This window comes from Danio aesculapii, chromosome 6 (assembly GCF_903798145.1).
Source record: "Danio aesculapii chromosome 6, fDanAes4.1, whole genome shotgun sequence".
Classification (NCBI taxonomy): Eukaryota; Metazoa; Chordata; class Actinopteri; order Cypriniformes; family Danionidae; genus Danio; species Danio aesculapii.
Window position 1 is genome coordinate 29,571,264 of NC_079440.1, and position 25,900 is coordinate 29,597,163.

Below are 25,900 nucleotides of genomic sequence, written 5' to 3' on the forward strand. Positions count from 1 at the left end.
AGTGCAAACAGATTCACGGACACCAGAGTGTTTCAAAGCCACATCAATCTGTCAATACATCAGCGGATCACTCATACAGCAGCTAATACAGGGGTTTCCAATCTTTTCAGCCCACGACCCCCAAAATAACAATGCCAGTGACTCACGACCCCCAATATCCTCTGAGGTGGTTACAAATATACAAACCTTACAAACACAAATAGCTTTATTGTCTTTATTCTAATGTATTGAGACCCCAAAGGTCGCAATCCAATGGGGGAAAAAGTGTGTTGTTTTAGAACTCATTCATTCATTCATTCATTCATTTTCTTTTCAGCTCAGTCCCTTGATTAATACGGGGTCGCCACAGCGGAATGAACCGCCAACTTATCCAGTACATGTTTTATGCAGCGGATGCCCTTACAGCCACAACCCATCTCTGGGGAACATCCATACACACTCATTCACACACATACACTACAGACAACTTTAGCCTACCCAATTCACCTGTACCACATCTTTGGACTGTGGGGGAAACCGGAGCACCCGGAGGAAACCCAAACGAATGCAGGGAGAACATGCAAACTCCACACAGATATGCCAACCGACGCAGCCGAGGCTCGAACCGGTGACCTTCTTGCTGTGAGGCGACACTGCGTCGCCCATTGTTTCAGAACTGTTAACAACTATTTTTATCTTCTGTGGCATATAAACAAATTATGCTTATTCTAATAGTTTAATAAAATGAATTCGATTTTTGGAAATCACCAAGTGACCCCGCATATTATCCCGAGACCCCTCGACGGGTCCGACCCCCACTTTGGGAACCACTAAGCAAATTGGCCAATCAGTATTGTTTAAGAATGTGCTCAACAGTGCTGAACTATTAGCGTGAAATGAACATTTTTAAAATGTATGTACTGATACTTTTGATAACCCTATTGCAGAGCTGCCTTTATTATTACAGTAGATTAATTTTGTCTAATTTTAATGGCCCATTCATTATATTATGGCTTTTGATGTAATGTAAACCAAATCGGACAAATTCTTATGCTTGTAGACCATTATGCCATGTCTTTTGTTTCTCGGTAGCTTGAATGAAGTCCATTTGCTTCATTTGGCTATAATAATAATGAAGATAACACTTTTTCTTTCAGTTAACAATTTTTTTTTTTTTAAACTTCAAACTCATTGACATATGTTTTTAATTTTGAAGCAAATAGTTTTGCAGGTTTGGTGATTATATTACTGGACTAATAACTTAAAAGGTAAAGAACATCCAAAAATGTATTTCCTCAACATTTCCTCACATTTAAGTGGATCTAAACCTTATCTTTCATTTCTTCTGTTTAACACAAAACAATATATTATAAAGAACGTTTAAAAATCAGGTTTAGAACAAGTGAAGTGTAAGCAAACCATCACAGAATTTTTGGGTGAACTATCCCTTAAAAAAAATTTCCCCCAAATATGAAATTTTGCTGTTAATTTACCCTCACAGAATCCAAGTTGTGAGTTACATATATGTGCATGTGTTTGTAAATTCTTGTCTTTTTTTTTTACTTTCTGACACTCTAAGAGTGCTAACAACTGACTTTCGTTATATAGTATGAATCACAAATCCCTCTAGCACCTAGACTGCAGCTTTGCACATGATGTATGGTCAGAGGAGAAATGGTCGTGCCCATCTGAGCAAGGTTTGTCTCAAGGTTTTTTTTGCTTTACTTTTGCCAATTGGTGAAGTTTGTTCCTCGCCACTGGCATGCTTGGTTTGGGACTTGTGGAGCTACGCATCGATGGATTTCCTCTTCAGTGTTTGGACTTCCAGCAGTGAAAATTAAACCACACTGAACTGAACTAAACTTCAACTCTGAAAACTGGACTGACACAGTTTCAATTTACTAGAACATCTATGTTAAGCTGCTTTGACATAATCTACATTGTAAAAGCGCTATAGAAATAAAGATGAATTAAATTGAATTGAAAATGACCACAGTTGAAGCTAAAAATCTTGAAGCTAAAAAAAACACCTATAATTGTATAGCCTCGAGGGTACATGAATTAACAGCACATTTACATTTCTAAGACAACTATCTCTAGCAAAATAAAGATTTTAAACACTAAAGACATTAACAAATGAGTTTCCATTTGAAGATTTACAGACAACTTATATTACTGTGGAAGTTTTTCAAATGTTCCAAGCACAAGGCTAATTGAAAACCAATGATCCAGCTTTCCCCTGATGTGTGCTGCCAAGAACATTTGTCTGTATGAAGTCCTCTTCTTGTCTCACTAAAAACCCATGATAAAATGATAGGAAAAAATGGACTTTTAAAAAAGAACTGAACAGAAACTTCACTGATACCATCAAATTTCAGCTATGCTGTTACTTGCTGCCATAGCAACAGAAACGAAGTGAATTCCTGGAAAGTAATTATTCTGACCACCAGTAAATCTAAAAAAAAGGTAATTGTACAATGCCATTTCTCTGGGATGTTGGTTTGAATAGTGCTTTTATTACATATTATTTATTATAAATTTTAACATGATTTATTCTTGTAATGGAAAAGCAGTTGTGCTTTTCCAGCAATAGCAAGAACTGCAGTTAATTAAATATAATACCAATGTAAACCTGCGCTGCATCTATTCATCAGTTTAATGCTGAAAAACAAGCAAAACCTTCATGTTTCAATATCTATGAGAAGTATGAAAATGTACAGCGTGTACAAAATGAGCACATCTTGCTATTTAAAGCATGCTCTTCTTTAAGAAAGGAAGCATCATTCCTAAATAAACAAATGACTGCAACAACAAATCTGTATTCATGTTCAGAACTCACAGAAAATGAACACACTAAGAATATTGAGGGGTGGAAGATGAAATCAAAGAGAAGTTCGAAGACCCCTCTTTTGTTATTCTGATGTGCTATTTCGAGACCAGAGCTGCCATCTCACAGCATAATGTACTTGTGTTTCGAATAACGTTAATTTGTTTTCTTAATACATGAGGCTGCTCCCTACAATGTGGTATTTATTTTGTGTTTAGTTAAACACAGTCCTTGATGAGCTATTCCCAAAGGCTGGGGCTGCAGTTGTTTGTACTAGTGCATAAAATCCTTGAATTAGCGTGGGCTCAAGGGTGTGTGCTTTTCCCCAGATTGTGGCTATGGAGTGTGTGTACACAGAGAGCGCAATAGCCACCTCCATGTAGAAAATGAATCAGTTTAAGGGCTCTCAGAGGCAACTCCAAAAATCTTTTTGTTCCTCTTCATCACAATTTTTCTCCTTTTACATTTTTGAAAGGCACTAAGTTATTAAGTGTGTCGTTTCTTTTGCACAGCGTTGCGTATTTCTGCCTTAAAAATAAGTAAAGCATTGACACATAAATGATTGCTGGTTAAAAGGCCATTGGAGTCAGTGTGGAGCTGGAAGGACCTACAATGACAAAAGAAAAGAAAAAAAAGACACATCCCAAGAGCCTGCCACTTATCATCCCATCACTCTTATATATTAATAACAGCACATTGAGTTACTCTAATTGAACTGGATGTTTTACATCCTTGGGCTGATAGTGAAAGACATTACCAGATATTCTTGGAAATTTTAAAAAGAGTAAGTGATTCTCAGGCGCCTCGAGCTGTCTTTTTGCAGAGGACTCGAAGGTAGTGACCTAGAAGTTCTGCCGAGGGGGAAGACCAGCGATCAGACAGGAAACGGCCATGTGGCATTCTGTGTTCATTCAGTGTCAACACCTTGTTTGTTCTCTAGATTTGACCGATGTTCTCTTGCCTGGCTGAATTTGAGAAAGTCAATGGGAAAGATGACCACAGCTTTTAAAGCATGAAGCTCGAGTGTACAGTATAGGAGAGAGACTGACTGAAAGAGAATCTCTTTCCATAAGTGGATAATCTAGATCAGTGGTTCCCCAACCTTTTTAACTCGCAGCCCACTAAAACAAACATGTATGTTTCCAGGACACACTGACATTTTTAATTGAACCTGCTTTTTGTGAAGGGGTTGGTAACTTATTCAGCAACCAAGTACAGTAACAGGCAGAGAGGGTTCAGAGTAGATCTGCGCAGGACATGATTTAGAGCTGAAAAATTGAAGTTTCGCTCCACTACCGCACAACTTTTAGGTTAGATTTGAGCAAATACAAATGTGACTTTGTTGATGGAAACCACAACGCATGTGCCGCGTTTCACTGGACAAAATGCCTTCACCAAATCAGGCACATGCATGAGGCATTTGATCACTTCCAAGTGGAAGGGCCTTAATATTGTGCCCTTGCTGCTTCTTTGAGTTAGACGAATATCAGTTTATTTGCCTTACATATTTATTTTTTATGTATTCAAAATGTATAATTTTAAAATTTTAAGCACCCACAACCCAAACAATATTGGCCAGAACCAGTATTTACATATCAAAATTTGTGGTTGTTGCACCGGTTTCTGTGAGTGTGGGTCTCTAGTTCAGACAAGCAGTCAAAATTGGCAAACCCATGCATGTAGCATATGTTTTAAAGTAGCGGGCTGTTATGAAATCAGTTGGTGAAATCAAATAGAAACAATTTATTATTTATTTCTTAACATATTTACATATATTTGCAATGTTATGTCTATTAATAACAACTGGCGGCCACCCTGTAATACCATCATGGGCCACTGGGGGCACACAGGTTGAGAACAACAAATCAACCAACGAAGGATAATTTTCAATTGCATTTTCTTTGCACAACACCAACTATATATATATATATATATATATATATATATATATATATATATATATATATATATATATATATATATATATATATATATATATATATATATATATATCACAAAAATGACTAGGTCAACTGACAAGCCCCACCTTCACTGAAATATACAACAAATACCCTGAATAATGTATTGGCAAAAATGTAGACAGCACCATCTAGTGGATATGTCATCTGAAATGTACCCGGAGCAATGTATTTTGAGTATCTCAAAAATGTAGGCTGATGCATCTCCAGTGAGTTTTCCTGGGCTGGAAAAATTTAAATAAATAGGGGATATTCAACTGGAAACTGATCAAGAACATTTACAAAAACACTTGTTTTATAAAGTTAAATGTTAACTGGACTCAGAGCTATAACAAGTATTTATTTTCCAAGGGGTATGAATAATTTTGAGCTAAACTAAATATTTGTATACATATGGTGCAATATATTGTTTCTATAGATATAACCAGCCATTAAATAATTTTAATGCATATTGTTTGGCACAATGTAGTTATTTTGAGTTCTTTTCATAAAAACGTACTGACAGCTATAGGTATCATAGATTGTTATGGGTCAATGATGCTACCATTCAGCACAAATGCATACATTTCTCCTTTCTGGCAGTTCTTTCTGAGGAACTCCTCGTGGGCCAGTAATGGTACATCTTGCTGCACAACAATTATCCATGTGCATTAGCTTTTTGGCTAAAACAAAGATAAATTACTCTTGATGGTCAGCGGGAGTCAGTAATCTTTTGTCCACCAGGTGGGCGTTTCCATAATGGTGTGATGTCACATGAAAACTATAAATTGCACACCATTCATCATCCAATCAAAATCAAACAATCACCAGCCTCATGGTATAAAGGGTTAAAAGGGGTGGTCCACTAAACTCGGGTTCCACCCATTCAACATGTGCATACACCCCATGCAGCAATGCGGTGTGGCCAGAGGCACTGTAATGTTATAGCGGAGAAAGCTAAAATGCCGTCCAAACGCTGCTATTTCCAATTTTAATAATGTTCCAGAGAATAATAAAAAAATATATAGCTAGCATTTAACAAAGGAGAGCTTACAGAATCTCTCCCAGTTCAGTGCTGGATTCAGCTAAAAACTTCAACCATAATAGAAGAAGCTTTTTGATCCACAACTTGTAAGTATTTTTATATGTTAAAATTTATATATTACATGCATAGTATCTAGCATTAATGGTATGATGTAGCACGGACATAAAAACGGATGTAAACAACAAAAAATGCTGTTTGGCACCGCTAACAATTTAGCTACAAATTCATATTTATCCATCACACCCCTGTAAACACCCACAATCTTCACCAGCGCTGCAGTGTCTCTTTATGTAGCCGCTTTCCCTGCGCTATACTTCTTAAATAACAAACTCGCAAAATATATGTGAATGTTTCATATTACTTACACATGCTTATTCCGAATATATGTGAACAATACTTTTCAGAATTTTTTTAGAGAGGTGGTGTGAGGTTCAGCTGTGTCCTTTCTATTTTCTCTCTGATTCAGGCTCAAACTGCTGCGGCTATGCTGACTGACAGTATTTACACAGCAAAAGCAAAGTGTGCGCTTGTAGGGGCATGACGCTTTATCTGGTAACATGGAGCTGATACGCGAATCATAGCACATTATGTTAGCTGACCAATCAGAGCCTCTTGAGAGCGACCCTTTCAGAGGAAGTAGGAAATATGACGTCATTTTCGTGTTAGCGGAGTAGCTGTATATAATCAAAGTAAGATGTATGAAAAATAATTTAATTTTTTTTCACAAATGAAGCATGAGCACACGTTGCTTTATATCTTATAAACACAACCAAGCCTTAAAAACACACACTGGACCACCCCTTTAAAGACATTCAGCAAATGACATGTTCCAGCCAATCCAAATCCAGTATTCAGAAAGAAAATGGTACAGGTTTTTGGCCACAAATGGACACATCATCGAGCATGAACAATCACATGACCAAGCCTTTGACCAATCTCATACTGGTCGAAAGTCTACTAGACCATAAGACTAAAGAGACCAGCTACTGTAAACTGACAAAAAGTCAAAAAACAAATATAAATCTTCTCTGAAAGGCATCCTCTTTTCTGCTTCAATAAATAATAAGTTGGAACTAGATGTCAAATGGGAAGAAATAAGCAGAGGGAGTGAAAGTGAGAGAGAGAAAAAGAAAAAGGAGTGAGAGATGTGTGAATGTGTGAGGTAAGATACGATAAACATTCTGCTTTTATTCAGACAAATAGAGTCAGAAAGTGTAAAGCCCTACAGAGAAGCAGCATTAACAATTCATAAAGGTTAAAATAACTGTTTATTCTGAAGATTTCAATAAAGGATGCAAAGAAACTCCCTGTTGTATTGCCATCCGAAGCAATTAAATCATAAACACTAAGTAAAGTAGTGTACACATACAATATACACTGTACTGCTTATAAGCCACTTACACTCACTCAAAGTCTTGAACACACACACACACACACACACACACACACACACACACACACATCTTTGTAAAATGCGAAACCGAGTTCTTGGTGGGTTTCTGTGACACTAACGCAAGCTGTTTCTCTAAATGAGCTGTTATGACTGAGCAAAGATTCAAGGTTTAATTTTAAATACGAGCATGTTTTGTATGCTAACCAGCCTTTGAAAACGCTCTCGCTCTCTAATGCACAATCAATAAATCATAAAATACACAAGCTACAAGTTTAAACACACAATCGCAGGACACGAACACAGATAATTAATTACCACAAATGTATTATTCATACATACACACACAAACAACACGCACAGACACACACTTTCAAAGCATTTTCATGAATTTTTCAACGTGCACAGAATAAGGATAACTGTGCGTTTGTGTACCTTTCTTATTACTGAAAAATTATCAGAATATACAGAGATTTCTACATCACTTCCTTCTCCAAAAAACATTCAGATCCTTAATCAGTGCTCTGACCTTAAAATAGATTTAAATAAGAAAATAAAAATACACAAATAAATGCATACGATGTTGAATATGACAAATATGAGACTGGTGTTCACACATTGTAGAACATCAAAACATAACATCTAAATAGGACTATTTTGGCTTCATTTGACCATTAAACCATTCCTGAAACCAAGTTACAGTTTTTGGCAAATTCTACATTCCCATATATGCAATGGGTCCAGAGAGAAAAATAAATGTGGTTAACCAGTGTGAATGTGCACTTGTGGTGGTTCCAAGGGCAAGTGAAACACAGACAAGTACAGGCTACTTTACTCTTCGGAATATGGGATATGTGCTTTAAGGTGTAGTAAAAAAAACTCCCCTAATAATAATAACAATAATAATATTAATAATAATAATAATAATAATAATAATAATAATAACAATAATAATAATAATAATAATAATAATAATAATAATAATGATGATGATAATAATATAATAATAATAATAATAATAATAATAATAATAATAATAATAATAATAATAATAATAATAATAATAAAAATAATAATAATCCACTGTCCACTTTCCTTCCTAATCTTAACTGCCTCTCTGGCTATACCACTAACTGCACTCTCTCTCTCAAAAAAAAAAAATTCTAATGCTTTGCTTCTTAGACTTTACACACCTGAAACTTGTCTATAGCACTTGTTCACTGCTGCTCTTATAGTTATGTAAATTGCTTCCTTGTCCTCATTTGTAAGTCGCTTTGGATAAAAGCGTCTGCTAAATGACTAAATGTAAATGTAAATGTAAATAATAATAATAATAATAATGGCGATGCAGTGGCGCAGTGTTTAGCATGATAGCCTCACAGCAAGAAGGTTGAGGGTTCGAGCCCCGGCTGGGTCAGTTGGCGTTTCTGTGTGGAGTTTGCAAGTTCTCCCTGCGTTCACGTGGGTTTCCTTCGGGTGCTCCGGTTTCCCCCACAGTCCAAAGACATGCGGTACAGGTGAATTGGGAAGGCTAAATTGTGCGTAGTGTATGAGTGTGAGCGAGTGTGTATGGATGTTTACCAGAGATGGGTTGCGGCTGGTAGGGCATCCGCTGCATAAAACATATGCTGGATAAGTTAGCGGTTTATTCCGCTGTGGCAACCCTGGATTAATAAAGGGATTAAGCTGAATAGAAAATGAATGAATGAATAATAATAATAATAATAATTTACTTATTTAAAAACATTTATTCATCCTTAAATAGATCCTCATCCTTACTAAACACCTATTTCTGTTAAACACAAAAGAAATAGGTGATTAATGATGCACACCCATAATAAGAAAAAACTAAATTCATCAAAATATCTTATTTTTTGTTTAACAGAAGAAACAATTTTGAACACGTGGGGGGGTTAGTGAATTAGACAGATTTTTTGTTTTTGGGTTAACTATATACTGTATCAAAAAAGATGTCAAAGTTTCCATATTGGAATGTTTTCATGTTTACAGTCAGTCCAGAGTTAGTGTATATTTATTAATGCCAAGAAGATTATGCTGTGTTTCTATTTTAACATTTTATCACTTGATTCAATTTGGTCATACTCTTTCTAATGTTTTGTTTTGTTGTATTCTACTGTTATAGACCCTTAAGAATCGTAGATTGCAGTGAACGGGACAGTACCACAATTTTAGTTTTCTTGTTTTTTTGCATTCCAATTAGCTCAAATAGCAAAAGAAACACTTAATGACTTTCAAAAAAAGATTGATAGCGCCATCAGAACCATTTTCTTATTTTTTATTTTTTTTTATTTCACTGTTGTTTCAACTTGATGTTGTTTGCTGATGTTGACATTTCTCTAAAACAAATTAAAGGATTTGGGGCAATTTTCGAGTCTATTAACACACGTTTAAGTACTTAAGTACTTCTTCTTCTTATTATTATTATTAATATTCATTTTCTTTTTGGCTTAGTCCCATTAATAATCTGGGATTGCCACAGCAGAATGAACCGAAAACGTATCCAGCATATGAGAAACCCATCACTGAGAAACACCCATACACTCTTATTCACACACATACATTACGGACAATTTAGCTGACCCATTTCATCTATGGCACATGTCTTTGGACTTGTGGGGGAAACTGGAGCACCTGGAGGAAACCCACGCCAACACGGAGAGAACATGCAAACGCCACAGAAATACCAGCTGACCCAGCCAAGGTCTAAACCAGGGACCATCTTGCTGTGAGGCGACAGCGCAACTATTATTATTATTATTATTATTATTAATTAACTTTTGCACTTTTCTTTTTACATTAACTTCTTTGGATCTGTGTTCTATTTAGCCCACAGACTCATAACTTGAACAATGATTCCTGCATATTTTTAATCTAGAGAAAATGCTAGTTATTTAGCCATTCACAGGTAGCAGCCAACAGTAAAGCAATTCTGTCCTTTAAAGAATCTTGTCCTTTCTGTGACACAGACGTCTGCGTGCCATTTCAAAAGAGTTCAATTTGACTCTCAGTGCTTTAGAACACATGTAATGCAGAGAACCTAATTTCACAGATTCAATAAAATAGGAGAACTGATTAAGGGCCTGAAGGCTTTTCTAATTCTTCTTTTCATGGATTTCCTCCTCCAGCTGTTTCTGTTTGATCTACTTCAATGTGAAACATGAATGAGGCCCTTACCTTATGAGGAGCAGAAGACCCACCAGCGAAGGGTGCCAGGCTGGCAGGAGGGTCAGTGATGTAGGTTTTTTTGGGAGGAGCAGGCTGGTACCCTTGGCTGGGTGTTGGAGCGGGGTGGTGGCTCGGTTCAGCCCTCCATGTGTTCTGTCCTCCATAAGCAGGAGCTCCACTGTAGTGTTGGTCCTGGTAGCCTCCAGATGGAGCAGGGCAGAATCCAGGTTGTGGAGGCCCATATGCGAAGTCTGGAGCTCTGGGTTGAGCCGGCATGTACTGTACCTGTCCTGGACCACGAACTGGTTGCTGCTGCGGGGCAGGTTGAGCGGCCCTGACCTGAACATTGAAGGTGGGCTGGCTTGGTGTGGAGGCGGTGGTGTATGATGCTGGGACAGGCTGGGGCGCAGGCTGGTACTGGTGTCTTGGAGAAGATGAAGCTGGTGGAGTGACGTTTTGAGGCACCTGTGGTTTCGGGGTGGATTTCTTGGTGGCGGTAAGAGGGGGTTGGGTTGGAATCACCATGCGCCGATAGCCTGTAACAGGGGCATTAGAGCCTGTTGCAGCAGGACTGGCAGAATTCTGGAAGAAATAAGCATTAAATTAGAAAATAAGTAGATATTTTTGTTAGCTAGACAAAGGGACACTGCTTAAGATTCTTGCTTAAGACAAGTCTTGTGTGTTATTCATTTGATTCAGTTTAACTGCTTACTGAATTTGATTTGAATTGCAATTAGAATTCAGAATTAAAATAAAATAGAAACTTCACACAATGATTGAATAGCTTTCAACTAAACATTTGTCTGTTGTAGACAGGGTTGGGTAAGTTACTTTAAAAAAGTAATCAATTACAAATCACTGGCTACTACTGGAAAATTGTAATCTGATTACAATAATAATTGCTTCATGTGAAAAGTAATCCGATTACTAATTACTTTACTTTGAAGTTGCTTTTAAAACATATAAAATAGACCTAAAAAAATACAAAATAAACTGCAGCTCTTCCAGCAATTATATATTCATTGAAAAACATTACAATGTGTTGATCACAACAGCTTGACATATTCAAAAGACATATTCTCATACAGATTCTCTCATCATTCACTTGTTCCAAATCTGTTTGTCTTTATTTTTACACAAAAGAAGACGGAAGAAAACTGGATACATGTAACCACTGACATCCACAAAATGAAAAAGCTCTGCTGTGTTTTGGTGTTCTGTGTGTGTCTGAAGTAATTAGGCTACGTTCACACTGCCAGGCTTAGTGCTCAAATCTGACTTTTTTGCATGGCTGTTCACACTGCCCTGTTCACTGCCCTGAACAGATCCTGTTCCTAAACTGGCCCGCATGCGCAAAAGTACGGATACGGACAGCACAAAATGTCAAATTATGCACACGTGAAACTGTATGAAGTAAGCACGTTGTCAGATCATGCTTATATGATTATTGCCATTTTCACAGACAACCTTGGTGTATTTTAAGAACTGTAAATAATTGTTCTGCTACTACTAATGTGTATTTCAACATTTGAAATCTAAAATAAGTCATTTGTGATTGAAAACACTGATCATTTGCGATTTATGACAACAGCGGTGCACGTTTGTTTGACCACCGGTGTAGTGAACTCTTAAAGGGTTAATGAGCAGCCCCAGACTGAACTGTGAGGGTGGAGTTGTTTTATCTCCGTTTGCATTTAATTTTTGCTTCGTTATAAACAGCAGACATGTACAGAAGGGGGGTTTGGGTACTCGAGCACCTGCCCTTTTTTCTCTCTGAGAGAAAGTTCTCCCTCCTTTGCACACGGATCCCCTATCCGCAACACGCATGACGCTCTTCAGCTTCGCGATCAACCCGTGCCTCAATCGGTAACAAGCACCAGTTTTGCCTTCAAAATCTTTTTCAAAATGAACAACCAACTTTATGTGATAAAGTAATCACCATGTGTGCCATTCTACTGTGATGCTGATGAGTAAAGGATGTTTGCAGCACAGAATGATGACGCATGTCGCTCAAAGACTATGTAAAAGTCACATGAAATCCGACATAACCGTTCACACTGCAGTCGCATTGCAAAACATCAGATCTGTGTCTGATTTAAGACTACATATGAAAGTGGCACAGATCTGACCTGAAAAGATCAGATTCCATGCGGTTTGGGCTGTTCACACTGTCATCACCTGAGTCACATGTGGGCAAAAAAAAATCTGATTCAGGCCCCATTTGGCTGCAGTGTGAACATAGCCTTAGTCTACCAAAATGTGTATATTCCTTACAAAGCATGAAGCTGATCGGTCAGTTTTTGTCACATCACTTGTGGTTTTCAACTGGGGGCACCTGGGAAATGTGAGCATGCGTAAAAGATGAGATATATGAACACCGATGTGTTTTTGGGCGCTGGTGTCCCCCTTGGTGATGAGTATTGTCGTAGAATGCTTTCTGTTCTTGCACAAGTGCTTGAACAAGTTGCTGGTCAAGTTAAAAGCAGTCAAAAGTACTTCATAGACTGGTCATAGACTGCATTTCACAGCTATATTTTTGTTTTACACTCAATAAAATCAATGTAATGTTTGTTTTTCCACTTGAAGAAGCCACTCTCGACAGCAACCATTTCAGCTCATGTTCTCCAGTAATTTAGAAGCGTATGCTTATTAACTGACGTTGTAGCAGAAAAAGTGATTTAAAAGAAGTTTTTTTTTCTTCTAAAAACTATCTTTGGAATGTAAGTAACGCAATTACATTGACTTTAGTAACTGTAATCAAATTACACAAATTTAAAATGTAATTCATTACATTACTGCGCTCCTCAAAAATGTACTTAGAATACAGTCACGCATTACTGTGGAACGCCTTACACCCAACTCTGGTTGAAGATAATCTTTTTTCTGAGATTTTTGTAAATATATTCAATAGAGCTGAGGAAAATAATCATTTAAGAAATCGATTCTGTGATTTCCAAAATTTATCGCCATTCTCTCTTGAATTGATTCTGGTTTTTATCAGATGGTTTACAAACAGCCACACTAGCCATCCAATTCCTTACAAATACCACTGAAAACTGAAATAATCATTAACAAAGTTAGGACAGGTTTAAGGGAGTGCTCATTGTGAGCTGTGTTTACATGAATCTTGTGACGTAAATCCAATTTACATGACTAATGATAAAATCGCTCTTCTTCGTAAGCTTTTAAATGTATGGCCAACAACTTGCCTACACTGTAAAACCCAACAGTCAACTTTATCAAATGAAATGAGTGTAGGTAACTCAAAACTTACTGAAAGTTAATTCTACTCATTTGAAAAGAGTTTTGAACTCTGTGTTAATTAAATACCTCATTAATTCAACTTAAATCGAGTAAGTTCACTGTACTCATATAAATTACTTTTTTTACTCAAATGATTTGTAGCAATCGGTTTCCTCAAATGGTTTGAGTTGCCTTAACTTATTGGGTTTTACAGTACTCAGTTGGTTTGAGTTCTCTTCATTTATTGGGGTTTACTGTGCTCAAATTGCTTTGTTTACTCAAATGGATTAAGTTCACAGTACTCATTAGGATTAGCTTTTGAACCTAAATGGTTTGTTGCAATCGGTTTCCGCAAATGGTTTGAGTTACCTTAATATTTTAGGTTTTACAGTGTAGTGCTCCATTTTCTATTTCAATATAAGTTCAGAATCGATTCAAGAGAGAATAGTGATGCATTTTGAAAAAGTCTACGCAGAATCAATTTCCTAAAGGATTTTTCGCCACAGCTCCAATACTCAAAGAAAGAAACAAACAAAAAGCTCTGAAGCTGTAACATTAAGAGCTGCCCCCAATAATCGACTAATGTTACTCAATGAGGAGAGCCTTGGTTGACTAAAATGTAATAAATGGCTTAGTAGCAGATTTTATTTAATTATTTTTAAATCCACAGGATATGGTGAAGTAAATCACGCTGTCCATGATTAACAGATCAATAATGTCTGTAATGAGGTAACAGTACATCAGGCAGCACATGCAAACACTTGCCTACCATTCATCGACTGCAAATAGGAACTTTAGATGGCCGTCAATCTATTAACTTTAAAAAAGTGTGATCAATTTAAGCGTCTTTGCGGAGTTTTCAAGCTAAAGAGTAGCGCTGTGCTCACTGCATGACAGATTGCTGCAATCAGTAGCTCTTAAAGTACATTTCATCTTGCTTTATAGACATAAAAATATAGAACAAAATGTCTTATTTACCAGAGTGGATTAATGGGATTTCACAGATAATATCCCAGAATGCCATTATATGTTACTTATATTTTACAAGCTCCACTTCCAATTCAATTCCAATTCAACTTGCAAGGCGTGACTAATTCAAATTTCAAGTCAATTTCTCAAACTTTGCCAAAACTTGACTGACATCAACAATGCAAACCTTTGATAATATCCATCACAACTCACCAAAACGGCTAACAATAATAACGGAACGTGCACATTAGAACGAGAGGCGGCCATACAGGGGTGTACATCAGGGGGCGCAGAACCTTCATAGAGCCACAATTTAATCATCCACATCTCACAGTAATTATACAGCCTGTCTACGACAGATCGATCCACAGGGCAAGTGCAACAACCATCAGTTGGTCGTGCCCAGATCACATCCACTCATAAACTATAGCTAATAAAGCTTTGAGATTTACAGTCAATAGCCGGGTATAAATTGTTTTGGTGGAGAGAGAGAGAGAGAGAGAGAGAGAGAGAAGTGATGGGCAGCCTGACCAGGGCAGAGACAATTGTGCTGATGCTAGCGGGCCGCACGGGACACTGGCTAAATCAGAAAGATTTGTGTCCTTGGATTCCTACTGTAGGTGGTTCGGCTCTGTAAGCTCAACACAGAGAAGCGTATTCTGCGTCCAACAATTTCCCGAGGCCATTCAGTCTATTCAGTGTCACAGAGCCCGAGGACAGGCTCCGTTTTTGCAGATGTAAAAAGATTACGGAAAATTCAACTAAGCCCAAACCCGGCGACAACCATCAAAGATCAAAATAAATCCTAGCTGTAGAGCATTTGGTGCTTTTGTCTGATTGAATTAAAAGACCAAAGAGATACTTCCATTCTATAATATTTGGCTGATTTGATTCATCTATAGAAGGCTGTTCTGTCATAACTAACCAGCTAAATGAAGACCAAAGAGACTCTAATTTCATGATGAAACATTCAGTAATACACTTCGTGATAGCACATCATTGCCTCGAGCAGAACTGCACGTTTTAAACACGTCTGTGAAGTGAATGTGCCTATAAAAATGTTTTAATCTAGTGGTGATGCCCATCTCTCCATGAATTCAGACAGGAAGTGTTTGGTTGTGCGGGGAAAGGCGCCGTTGCATCATGCATTTTAGATGGGTTTCATGGTTAGGGCGACTTGCAAGTAAGTGGGTCAGAAAGATGTTTTTAACCCAAGAATCTTGGGGCAAAACCAACTGGTTCTACAAATGCGGTGATAGATGCTGTCATGTACTTTTCTAAGGAAAAAAACGAATGTAATTCCAATTGAAAATGCTGTTAAAGTTGTAAAATAAAGTTGTATAACATCTTTCTACTGTAATCCAAATGGTTACTGCAGTTCAAACCAAAATGTACTGTGCTTACACTAAGGCAATCCAATATGTTGGAGACATTTTTTCTTTAATTGAAGATTTTTAGCATCAGCTAACTTATCAGTAGGACCAGAGAGAATTTCTGTGCAGAATATTGTTCAAAATCTGTGGATTTACGCAGTATGATTATGGGTGTTTATGGGTCATAATTTAAAAAGTTAATTTAAAACGTAATATGTTAAATAAAAAAAAAATAATTTTTTACTTTTATTTAATGTTTACAATGTAGATCCTATTACGTAGATCCATTTATTTGGTAAACAAAGCAAGTCTCTCATATAATACATCAACCACATATCTACTAAAAGACAGAAATTATTACTTTACAAACTGTGTTAAATAAATCATATGAACATTTTCATATTAGTCAGTAGTATTACAGAAATTATTTAAAAACTGAATAAATATTAATTTACACTCATTTACACACAACTAAATAAACAGACTTAATGATGGGCTGAAAATATGCACGCATATTCTGTGTGGGCCTACTTATGAGTTTGCGTCTGGGTGTATGAATTTGAAAATTGCTTAATGTGCATTAATGGTATTAATGTATTAACGCACAGATCTGTCATTTTGCTCCATAAGGTCTCGAGAATTGGTTAGTAACTTTGATTATCCCAATTATGTTTTTTTATTATTATTATATTTACTCTAAAAGGGACGATTATTATTGATTTGCATCATATGAAACACCAAAGATCACAATTTCAGCAAAATGAAAATTTTGCTTCCATCTTCACTATTCTCATCATTCAAAGAGCTGTGTAGACCAATCTGACTAATAGTATATTGTATTTTTTTCTGCTCCACTTGCACATCACAAGAACACAAACTTATTTGTGCAACTAACATGAATTCTCTAAACAGCATCTGACAAATTTTACGTTTCACATGCTGTGAAAATGAAACCGATTTACTTTTTTCATTTGTTTTAATTAAGATCAAAACCACTGACAAAATGCATGGCTTAAAGGCATAGTTGACAAAAAAAAAAAGAAAATTCATCATTTACTAAACTTGTTTACATGTTTCACACCAGTTTGAGCTGTTTTTTCAACAGAAAAAAAGCCTATGCTATGGAACAAATGGAGATTTAATATGATGACAGAATATTAATCTTGGGGGGAACTGTACCTTTAATGTTTAGTGTTTGCTATGAATTGAATACATTTGTATTTTTTTTAAAAATGTAAATGCCAAGGCGGCGCGGTGGTGTAGTAGGTAGCACTGTCGCCTCACAGCAAGAAGGTCATTGGTTCAAGCTGGATCAGTTGGAATTTCTGTGTGGAGTTTGCATGTTCTCTAGGCCTGTCACAATATCTTTTTTTTGTTGTCCGATATATTGCACCAACGATACAAATGATAATATTGACATTTTAGAACCATTTTATGCCACTCATTATATAATGCCAGAATGACAATATAATAGCATCACAATGCTAATACACGCTTCCAAAGAACACATCATTCAACACATTTCATTTAATTTGAGTCATTTTAACAATTTAATAATTAGGCATTGGAATCAGAATGTGAAAACACACATCCAAAAATGAATAATAATAAATGATAACAAATAGTGCAAGGTAAAAGTAACATAGGCTGCAATATCTGCTACCAGATATATTTTAAGTCGTCAGACACCCACATGAAAATATACTACAGTAATTAATAGTAAATACTATAGTGTTTTTTTTAACCATACTGACAATAGCTATGTTTCCATCCAAAAATGCGAATTAACTTTGTGCACAAAACTTGAATATCGCACAAAAGACGTGCGAATAAAGCAGCTCTTTCCATCCAACGATTTAAAGCGAACAAAATCTTCACTTCCTGAATAACTGGCACCAAATATCAAAAGCAAAAATGGAATTTGCTGCAGTAGGAGAAGCTGCGTCAATCTTTTCTTCATTTAATAAATGTCTTGTGCCTCAGAACGCAATCCTGACACACAGTGAAAGCGCCGCGGAGTTTGAAGGCGTGAGACGCAGAGCACAGATGCTCTTGACTATTCTGGAGGTAATTAATAATATAATAACACTAATACTGAAATGGTGAAGGTGTTTTAGAATGACCAAAACAATATTTCAGATGATTTACAATGTGCTCAGCTGCTGGTTTAACCATTCGCACACATTTTTATCATCACATGATCTCTTATAACAAAATCACATGACATTTTTTAATGCGCATACTGGAATTGAGTGTTTCCGTCACAGTTTATGCGCATTCATTATCGAATAAAAAGTTTTTCCTACTGCATTTTCAAAATATATGCGCATCTTGACGTTTCCATCAACTGTATTTTTATACGCATATCCAAAATGTGCATAAAAATAGGTGGAAGGAAACGTAGCTATTGACACCTCCAATAGAGATAGAGAAGTTGTGCTATAAACTAAAATGTTGCTAGAATTGGTTTTTATTTATGGGCGATATATATTATATCACCAAAAATTATTGAAGTCATGTCCATGTATTGTGCGATAAGTCAATATATTCAACCCAGGCTCATTCCGAAAACGTAGTCCCGAGGACATTTCTGGAGACCACAAATTATGTAGCCGGAGGTACGTATGGCTGCATTTAGTTTTTTAAGCAAACGCTGAAGGGTGGTATGACGCCGTTCCTTTTAGCGCTCGCCAGCTGACCGCTTGCCCTCGTGTGGAGGGCTTTCCCACCGCAACCAGTTTGTCCGGTTAGCTCGTCCTGTCCGTCGTTGGACTCGATTGAGAGAAGCTGACCACGACGACGATGAGCGGGTTCGAGTCCGGGGAAGAGCGGTTCCAGAAATCAGGTAAAACTAAAACAGAATCCAAAAAATAAAGCAAAGATGTTCATAACAGGGTGAGAATGTGGTAAAATCTGAAAACGTGGTAAAAAAATAAAAAATAAAAATCGGACGAGGGCTTTTCTTTTTCCGGACGGCTTTTGCAAATCGTTGGTTGGGTTTAGGGCGGGCGGGTCGATCGGGTCAATCGGTAAAATCGGTTGGGTTCGGGGAAGGAGGGTGGGTCGTGGGTCTAGTGAGGGTGGGTCGGCCGACTGATTGGCCGGTCGCCCAGTCAATCATTCAGCCAGTCGGACAGACAGACATTCATTCACGCAAGAACAGCGCTGGCGAGAACGCCACTCGCGGGAGACATCCGAGAAGCCAAAAAGGCGCACACAGCGGCCTCTCGCGGATTCGCGAAAACCAAAAACTGCAAAAATACGTACCTCCCAGGACGTATTTCGCGGTCTCCAGAAACGTCCTCGGGACTACGTTTTCGGAATGAGCCTGGGTTGGATATATTGATTACTGTGACAGGCCTAATGTTCTTCTCGTGTTCGCGTGGGTTACCACCAGGTGTTCCAGTTTCCCCACAAGTTCAAAGTTCACATACGCTATAGGTGAATTGGGTAGCTAAATTGCCCGTAGTGCATGTGTGTGAATGAGAGTGTATGGGTGTTTCCCAGTGATGGGTTGCAGCTGGAAGGGCATCCGCTGCGTAAAACATATGCTGGATAAGTTGGCGGTTCATTCCACTGTGGCGACCCCTGATTAATAAAGGGACTAAGCTGAAAAGAAAATGAATGAATGAATGTAAATGACAAATTCATCCAGCCTATTGAGTTTTATAGTTTTGAACCTATATTAACCTTAAACACTGTCTAGATGTATACCTCATAGAAAAATACATCTGATAGCATACTTTATTACCATCTGTGCATACCGTATAGAGGGCAGAAGTAAATGACTCCTCCAAGGTGAATGTGCCACAATTACATATTACAACACAAAGTCTAATAACAAAGCCTGTTTCAAATAGATCACCAGTGTTAAATTCTCTAATGACCTACAAACTAGCTGTCATTAACCTATGCTTTTCTTTTTAGGTTACTGCCTTAAGCCAGAGAATAAGAAATCAATTACCGTCTCAATCACATGACGAGGAGAATGAACCAACATGCCTGAAGCAGAGGTTTCTGCTTTAAAGACTTTGATTTGGGCTGATATAAGAGCTCAAAGTCAGGCAGGAGGTTTGTGTGACAGTGATGACCAATCAATAATCACACAGCTTTATTCATTTACACCGAGCAAATGAAGATGAATGGTAACTCAAGCTCTTGGTCACGTTTCATCTTTATATTCAACAGCAGGAGAAAGAAAAAAGCCTGTCCTTGGTTTAACAGAAAAATCATCAAGCATATAACAGTGTAAATAAAGGACAAACTGTATTTGACTTATCCTAATGTGCTTGAGAAGTGAGAAAAAATTATAGATGATTTTTTTTATCTAAGCAATAACACCTCAGGCTTCACAACACAAAAGTGAGAAAGACTGGGAAAAGTCCCCATCAAATATTTCACACTCTTAACTACAATTTCCGTCTGAGCGATTAGAGCCGATGTATCTGTCTGCATGCAAATGTAAAATACCCTAAACGTGCCCTTCAGGAAGTGAAATTACTCAATTTAAATGTTTCATGCTATTTTAAATACTTGATATTATTAATTTATCTATAAAGACCTTAAACCCTAACATTTACTTAGCAGAGGGCTGGAAATGCAAATAGGACCCTAAAAATAATTATATTGTCATGGCCAATTTTACACCCATTAGATTAGAGGAGAGGAAATCGCTCCTTTATTTGAGGGTGAAATCGTGGGTAAGAGAAAATGTGCTATGAAACGGCACATCACAGATTTCCTTGTGCAAACAAATTAAGAAAGTTCTGTTTTACGGAAGTCTTAAACTATGTCAATGTGCCCATGAAAGCGTGGAAAAAGGCACATCTGTTCACAGCTTCCGGGTGATCAGAATCTCTCAACTGTGTGTTCAAATCAACCTCTAAAGTTATGCAAAGTGGCACAGTTGAGACAATCTCAGTTGTATTGTCATGATGCATGACCAGACCGTATACATTTGTGAAATGATATGTTTATAAAAATGAACCAGACTTTTTTTTAAAGACATCACTACTTTGATGATAGTTAATCATTGTGATTACTAGTTATTTTTTGTGCAAATATCTTGCCTATTAGTTGAGTCTGTGGGGAAACTCATGTAATTATGTACACACCCACCTTAGAATTATAAGGTTCTATCTGACATTTTTGTCCAAATTGAGTTATTGACATATTCTTATTAAATGACAACTTGATTACATGATGGAATGTTTTTTTGTCATAAGTTGTTTACATTTTAAGACTTTTTATTTAAAAAACAAACGTTACATACATACTGTTTGCTATATGGAATGCAAAAACTTTGAAGCTCAATATCTCAAAATCATTCAGGACGCAGATAGAACCTTATAATTCCAATGATATGATGATACATTTGTAATTATGTTTATATATCTGCACTCTTCTGATTATTAATAGCATCCTGTGCATATATTAATTTATTGTAAATCTCTGTTCATAGCTAATACAACCTGTATATAATGTTCATAGTACATCCATCTGTAAATATCACCATAGTTTTTCTATAACTGCACTTTATAACTTATACCTGTATCCTGCACTTGCTGCTATTGCACTGCTGGTTAGACCAAAACTGCATTTTGTTGCCTTGTACTTGTACATGTGTAATGACAATAAAGTTGAATCTAATCTAATCTAAAAACATTTTGCAGTGTTTACATTGCTTATTACTGTCCATAACTCATTTCAATAAAGTTTAATTATATAGGTTAGTCGTGAAAAATAAAACATGTAGTTCCAAACATAAATCGTATGAATCACTGTTCAGTTCACTTCATTATTATGTGCCAAGTGAAAGAATAATAATTAAATGACTCACTTAGCTCACTCTAATCTTCAAGATGAGCCCACAGTTACCTATTCTGTCATGTTTTCTGGCTGACTTGAGATCGGTTTGCTTCAGTCTCCTGCTATCCTGATCCATTCGTGCAGCTTCATCTTCTCGAGATCTCTTTAGATCAGGCTAATTATCAGATTTACTCATGGCCTCTTTGCCAATTTGAAATTAAAAATATTATTTAGGTAGGCCATTACACCATTATTTTTTTTCGATGCTCACTGCATGCGCAACAATAATCACCAACCAATAAGAGTGATTGTAAGTATAAGAAAGCTAATAGGCTGAAAATATTGTTATGGCCAATAGTTAAACATGATTTTTGCTTTAACTTGTGCATGGTGACTACCGTCATGTGCACGCACACAATACACACAGCCTTCGCTTGCATTGGCTTGCACTGCTTTCACAATTCTCTCTCTCTCTCTCACACATACACACATGTAGGTATTCACCATACACAAGTTAATGCCGGATGCATTAAAATAAATACGAAAACACGAATATCTGACATTCTCTGGAATAGGATCCGGCAAGATCTGGCTCAATTAAGCACTGGGCATCACGGGGGCTCAATGGTTAACACTGTTGCCTCACAGCAAGAAGGTCACTGATTCAAGCCTCTACTGGGTCAGTTGGTATTTCTGTGTGGAGTTTGCACGTTCTCCCCGTGTTGGCATGAGTTTTCTCCGAGTACTCCGGTTTCCACCAAAGTCAAAGTCATGCGCTACAGATGAATTGAATAAACTAAATTGGCTGTCGTGTATGTGTGTGAATGTGAGAGTGTATGGGTGTTTCCCAGTATTGGATTGCAGCTGGAAGGGCATCCGTTGTGTAAAACATGCTGGATAAGTTGGTGGTTAATTCTGTTGTGGCGACGCCTACTGAACAAAGGGACTAAGCCAGAGAAAAATGAATGAATGAATGAATGAATGAATGAATGAAGGAATAAATGAAATTTTAAGTACAAAGTTAATTTTCAGAATGCACTTACATTGTCATTTTTCAGATGGAAAAATTATGCAATTTTCAGATGCAATTGTTCATTGCATATTTTTGCTTTGAGGATTTCTTTAAAGTCCAAAAAATTTGTCTTGTGTTGTTCTAGTGAACCCAGTCCAGTGTCGTATCTCTTCTCATGGTGTATGTGTCTCATCATACCCCTACAAAATATGTTTAGGTTTGTCTCTGAAAACACTGAAAATAATAGTGTCGTACTTTGCTAATGAAATACAATTTAAAGAGAATTAACAAATGACAGATTTTTATTTTCAATTCATTTTACTAAATAGTTCAACTTTTTTGGAATTGAGGTTGTAGTTTCATCGTCTACTAAGGTTATGCTAGGCCCTGGTGTCAAAATATAATGTTGTCCCAGTTCAGAGGCTGCATCCTTTGAAAGACACTGGCAAAACACAATGAATCTTTGAATAGACTGGATCACAAAGAATCCATTTGTTGTATCCTAAAAAAGCAGTAAAAAAAAACATGTAGTGAAAAATGTATATTGTGACAGCTCTAGAAAGAACAAACAAAATTTTCCAATCATTTTGTGTTCCAACAGCATAAGGGCAAGAAAGTGTTAGAAGTGTTTGTGTGAAGACTGTAAGCAACTGGATTAAATATGACCTACATGCTTAACATCAAAAGTGTTAATAGCCATCTAACCTTACTGTATGACCATATGGATGTTGCACATATTAAATGGATAGATCACGCAAAACTGATAATTCAGTCACCATTTACTCACCCTTCACTGGCTACAAGCAAATTTTACTTTCTTTCTTCTGCTGAACACAAAGGAAAATATTTTGAAGAAAGATGAAAACCTGTAACAACTGTAATTGTTTTTTTTTTTTTTCAATATGGAAATCAATGGTTACAGGTTTTCAGGTTTCTTCCAAATATTCTCTTTTGTGTTAAAAAATAAATAAATAAAAAAAATTGAAAAAGGTTTGGAACAACTTTAGGCAACCCAGGTTCATTCTGAAAATGTAGCTCTATATACATTTCCGGAGACTGCCAAATACATCCCAGGAGGTACGTTTTTTTTTTCAGATTTTGTTTTCGTTAATCCACAAGAGACCACTGTGTACACGTTTTGAGATCTCAAATTTCTCTCACGAGTGACATTCGCACCTGCTTTTCTCACTTAAATCCACCTGAGGCTGCTGTCGACTTTCTGTTTGACTGACGAAATAACTGACAGACTAACCAATCGACTGAGCCACCCACCTCCCTCCCTAAACCCAACCAATAGTGTTTTCAAAAGCACCAGTGGACCCGCCCACCCTCTTCCCTAAACCCAACAGATACTGTAGTTTAAAAAAGCAATTCAGAAAAAGAAAAGCCTGGTTAACCAGGTTTTCAAATTTTACCATATTCTTGCCTGTTATTTACTTGTTTATTTTTTTTGGCTTCTGTTTTTGTCTTAAGCGCTTTCTAAAACTGTTCTTCAACGGACTCAAACCCCATCGTAGTGGTCAACTCCTCTCTGCATCTCCAGTCCACTGACGTGCATGGCGAGCTACTAAGCAAACTGGTAACAGCAGGAAAGTAGTATCATTAATTTAAAAAAATGAAACGCAGCCATACATACTTCTGGCTATATAATTCATGATTTCCAGAAACGTCTATATACTGTAGGGCTACGTTTTCAGAATGTGCCTATGTTGACTTTAGGGAGAACAAAAAGTAAGTTTCCATTTTGGGGATGAACTATTTAATGTACAAACCCTAGAAGTGTGAAGTCGCAAGTGAAAAGTGAAACAGTAGCCACTGACTCAAGACTTAACTTACTTTCCCTTTAAAACTTATGATTCAGTATGACTTTTACAAACAACCCGGGTGTGAAATTTCTCTGTAACTCCAAGGAAAGGCTTTTTGACACATTAGAATAGATTAGGAGCTAGCGTGCAGGGCTCGGGGGCCTGGGTAAATCTGTTAACTTTGCATTTCAAACTAAGAGGGCGGACGGGGGGGACTCGTGATTGTACAGCACTGAGGGAAAATCCCAGCGCTACAAAGAGAGAAGCTCCTCTCTCCACCTCTACGCATGTTTTGTGTTTGACCAAATGGGAAAGATGTCTTCCTTTTGCCTTTAGGACTGTGGGTCAGGTGGCATCACAGGATGAAGAAATTTAATTGTCGAAAAAAGGTTTGTGTCTACCGCCCCTTGTTACGATGGGTCAGCTTCACTCATCCATACCACAGTCAAAGTCAGCGAGACGTAGTAATTGTCGTCTTTTTAATGGCATCGATGCACTCACACAATGAAAGGCAATCGGGCACAGAGTAATGTGACTATGTCCTTCCATACACATTAGAAAACAATCTCACTCAAGCAGTTCTGAGCACCCGATTTTTGAAAATAGGTTAAGATAAGTTATATTAAACTTCAGATTCAAGATGTTCCATTGATGAAACGCATTCTGCTGTTTGAACTCTTGTACGTATGAATATAAAATACGCCGGGGTGGAAAAGTTCAGATAATAGAGAGAGAACATTCCTTCGGTAATCAAATGTCAAGCTCTGCACACAACACGAAACAAAAGAATCCTTTTAGGTGATATTCGTTTCCCTTTGAGTCAGAGAGGAAATGCTTTCACTGGACTCTCTGCAGAACTAGAACAGTTTCATAATCACTGGCACGCTCACACACACACAATCTAAAACTGATTATTCTTAACAACCTGACAGCCTATAATGTCAAGTAGACTCCTTAAACTGAGTTCTTTCATTGGGGTGGGTGTGGGGGTACTGTAGTGTATGTAACCCCTCAGGTTCAACTCTCCCCACAGAGCAATATTTAATTCAGTGAAAAGAAGATGACCATGTTAGCAAGAAAGATAAACACTAGACCCACTAGAATCTGTCACTAGTGTGCTTCTTGAGGCCAAGGGAATGAGGTTTACTCACACAACTCTTACTAGTCAGGGTCCATTACACTCAGACCACTATACAGTACATCACATTGTAATGTACAGTAGTAAACCAGTGTGTTCAGCAAGGGAAGTTAGGACGTTGGGGGGAAAAAAATCAAAGCCCTTATGTTGTGTTCACACCAGACGCG

The 25,900-nt window shown here is 37.2% G+C and overlaps 1 protein-coding gene across 3 annotated transcripts in view; it reads right to left on the reverse strand.

Moving 5' to 3' along the window:
• lpp (LIM domain containing preferred translocation partner in lipoma) overlaps nucleotides 1-25,900 on the reverse strand; it is a 402,581-nt gene that overhangs the window by 138,178 nt on the left and 238,503 nt on the right. For all 3 annotated transcript variants that reach the window (XM_056459922.1, XM_056459923.1, XM_056459924.1), the window contains exon 6: nucleotides 10,395-10,967. In XM_056459922.1, the coding sequence (XP_056315897.1) occupies nucleotides 10,395-10,967 (573 nt within the window). The remainder of the gene's footprint in view (nucleotides 1-10,394; nucleotides 10,968-25,900) is intronic.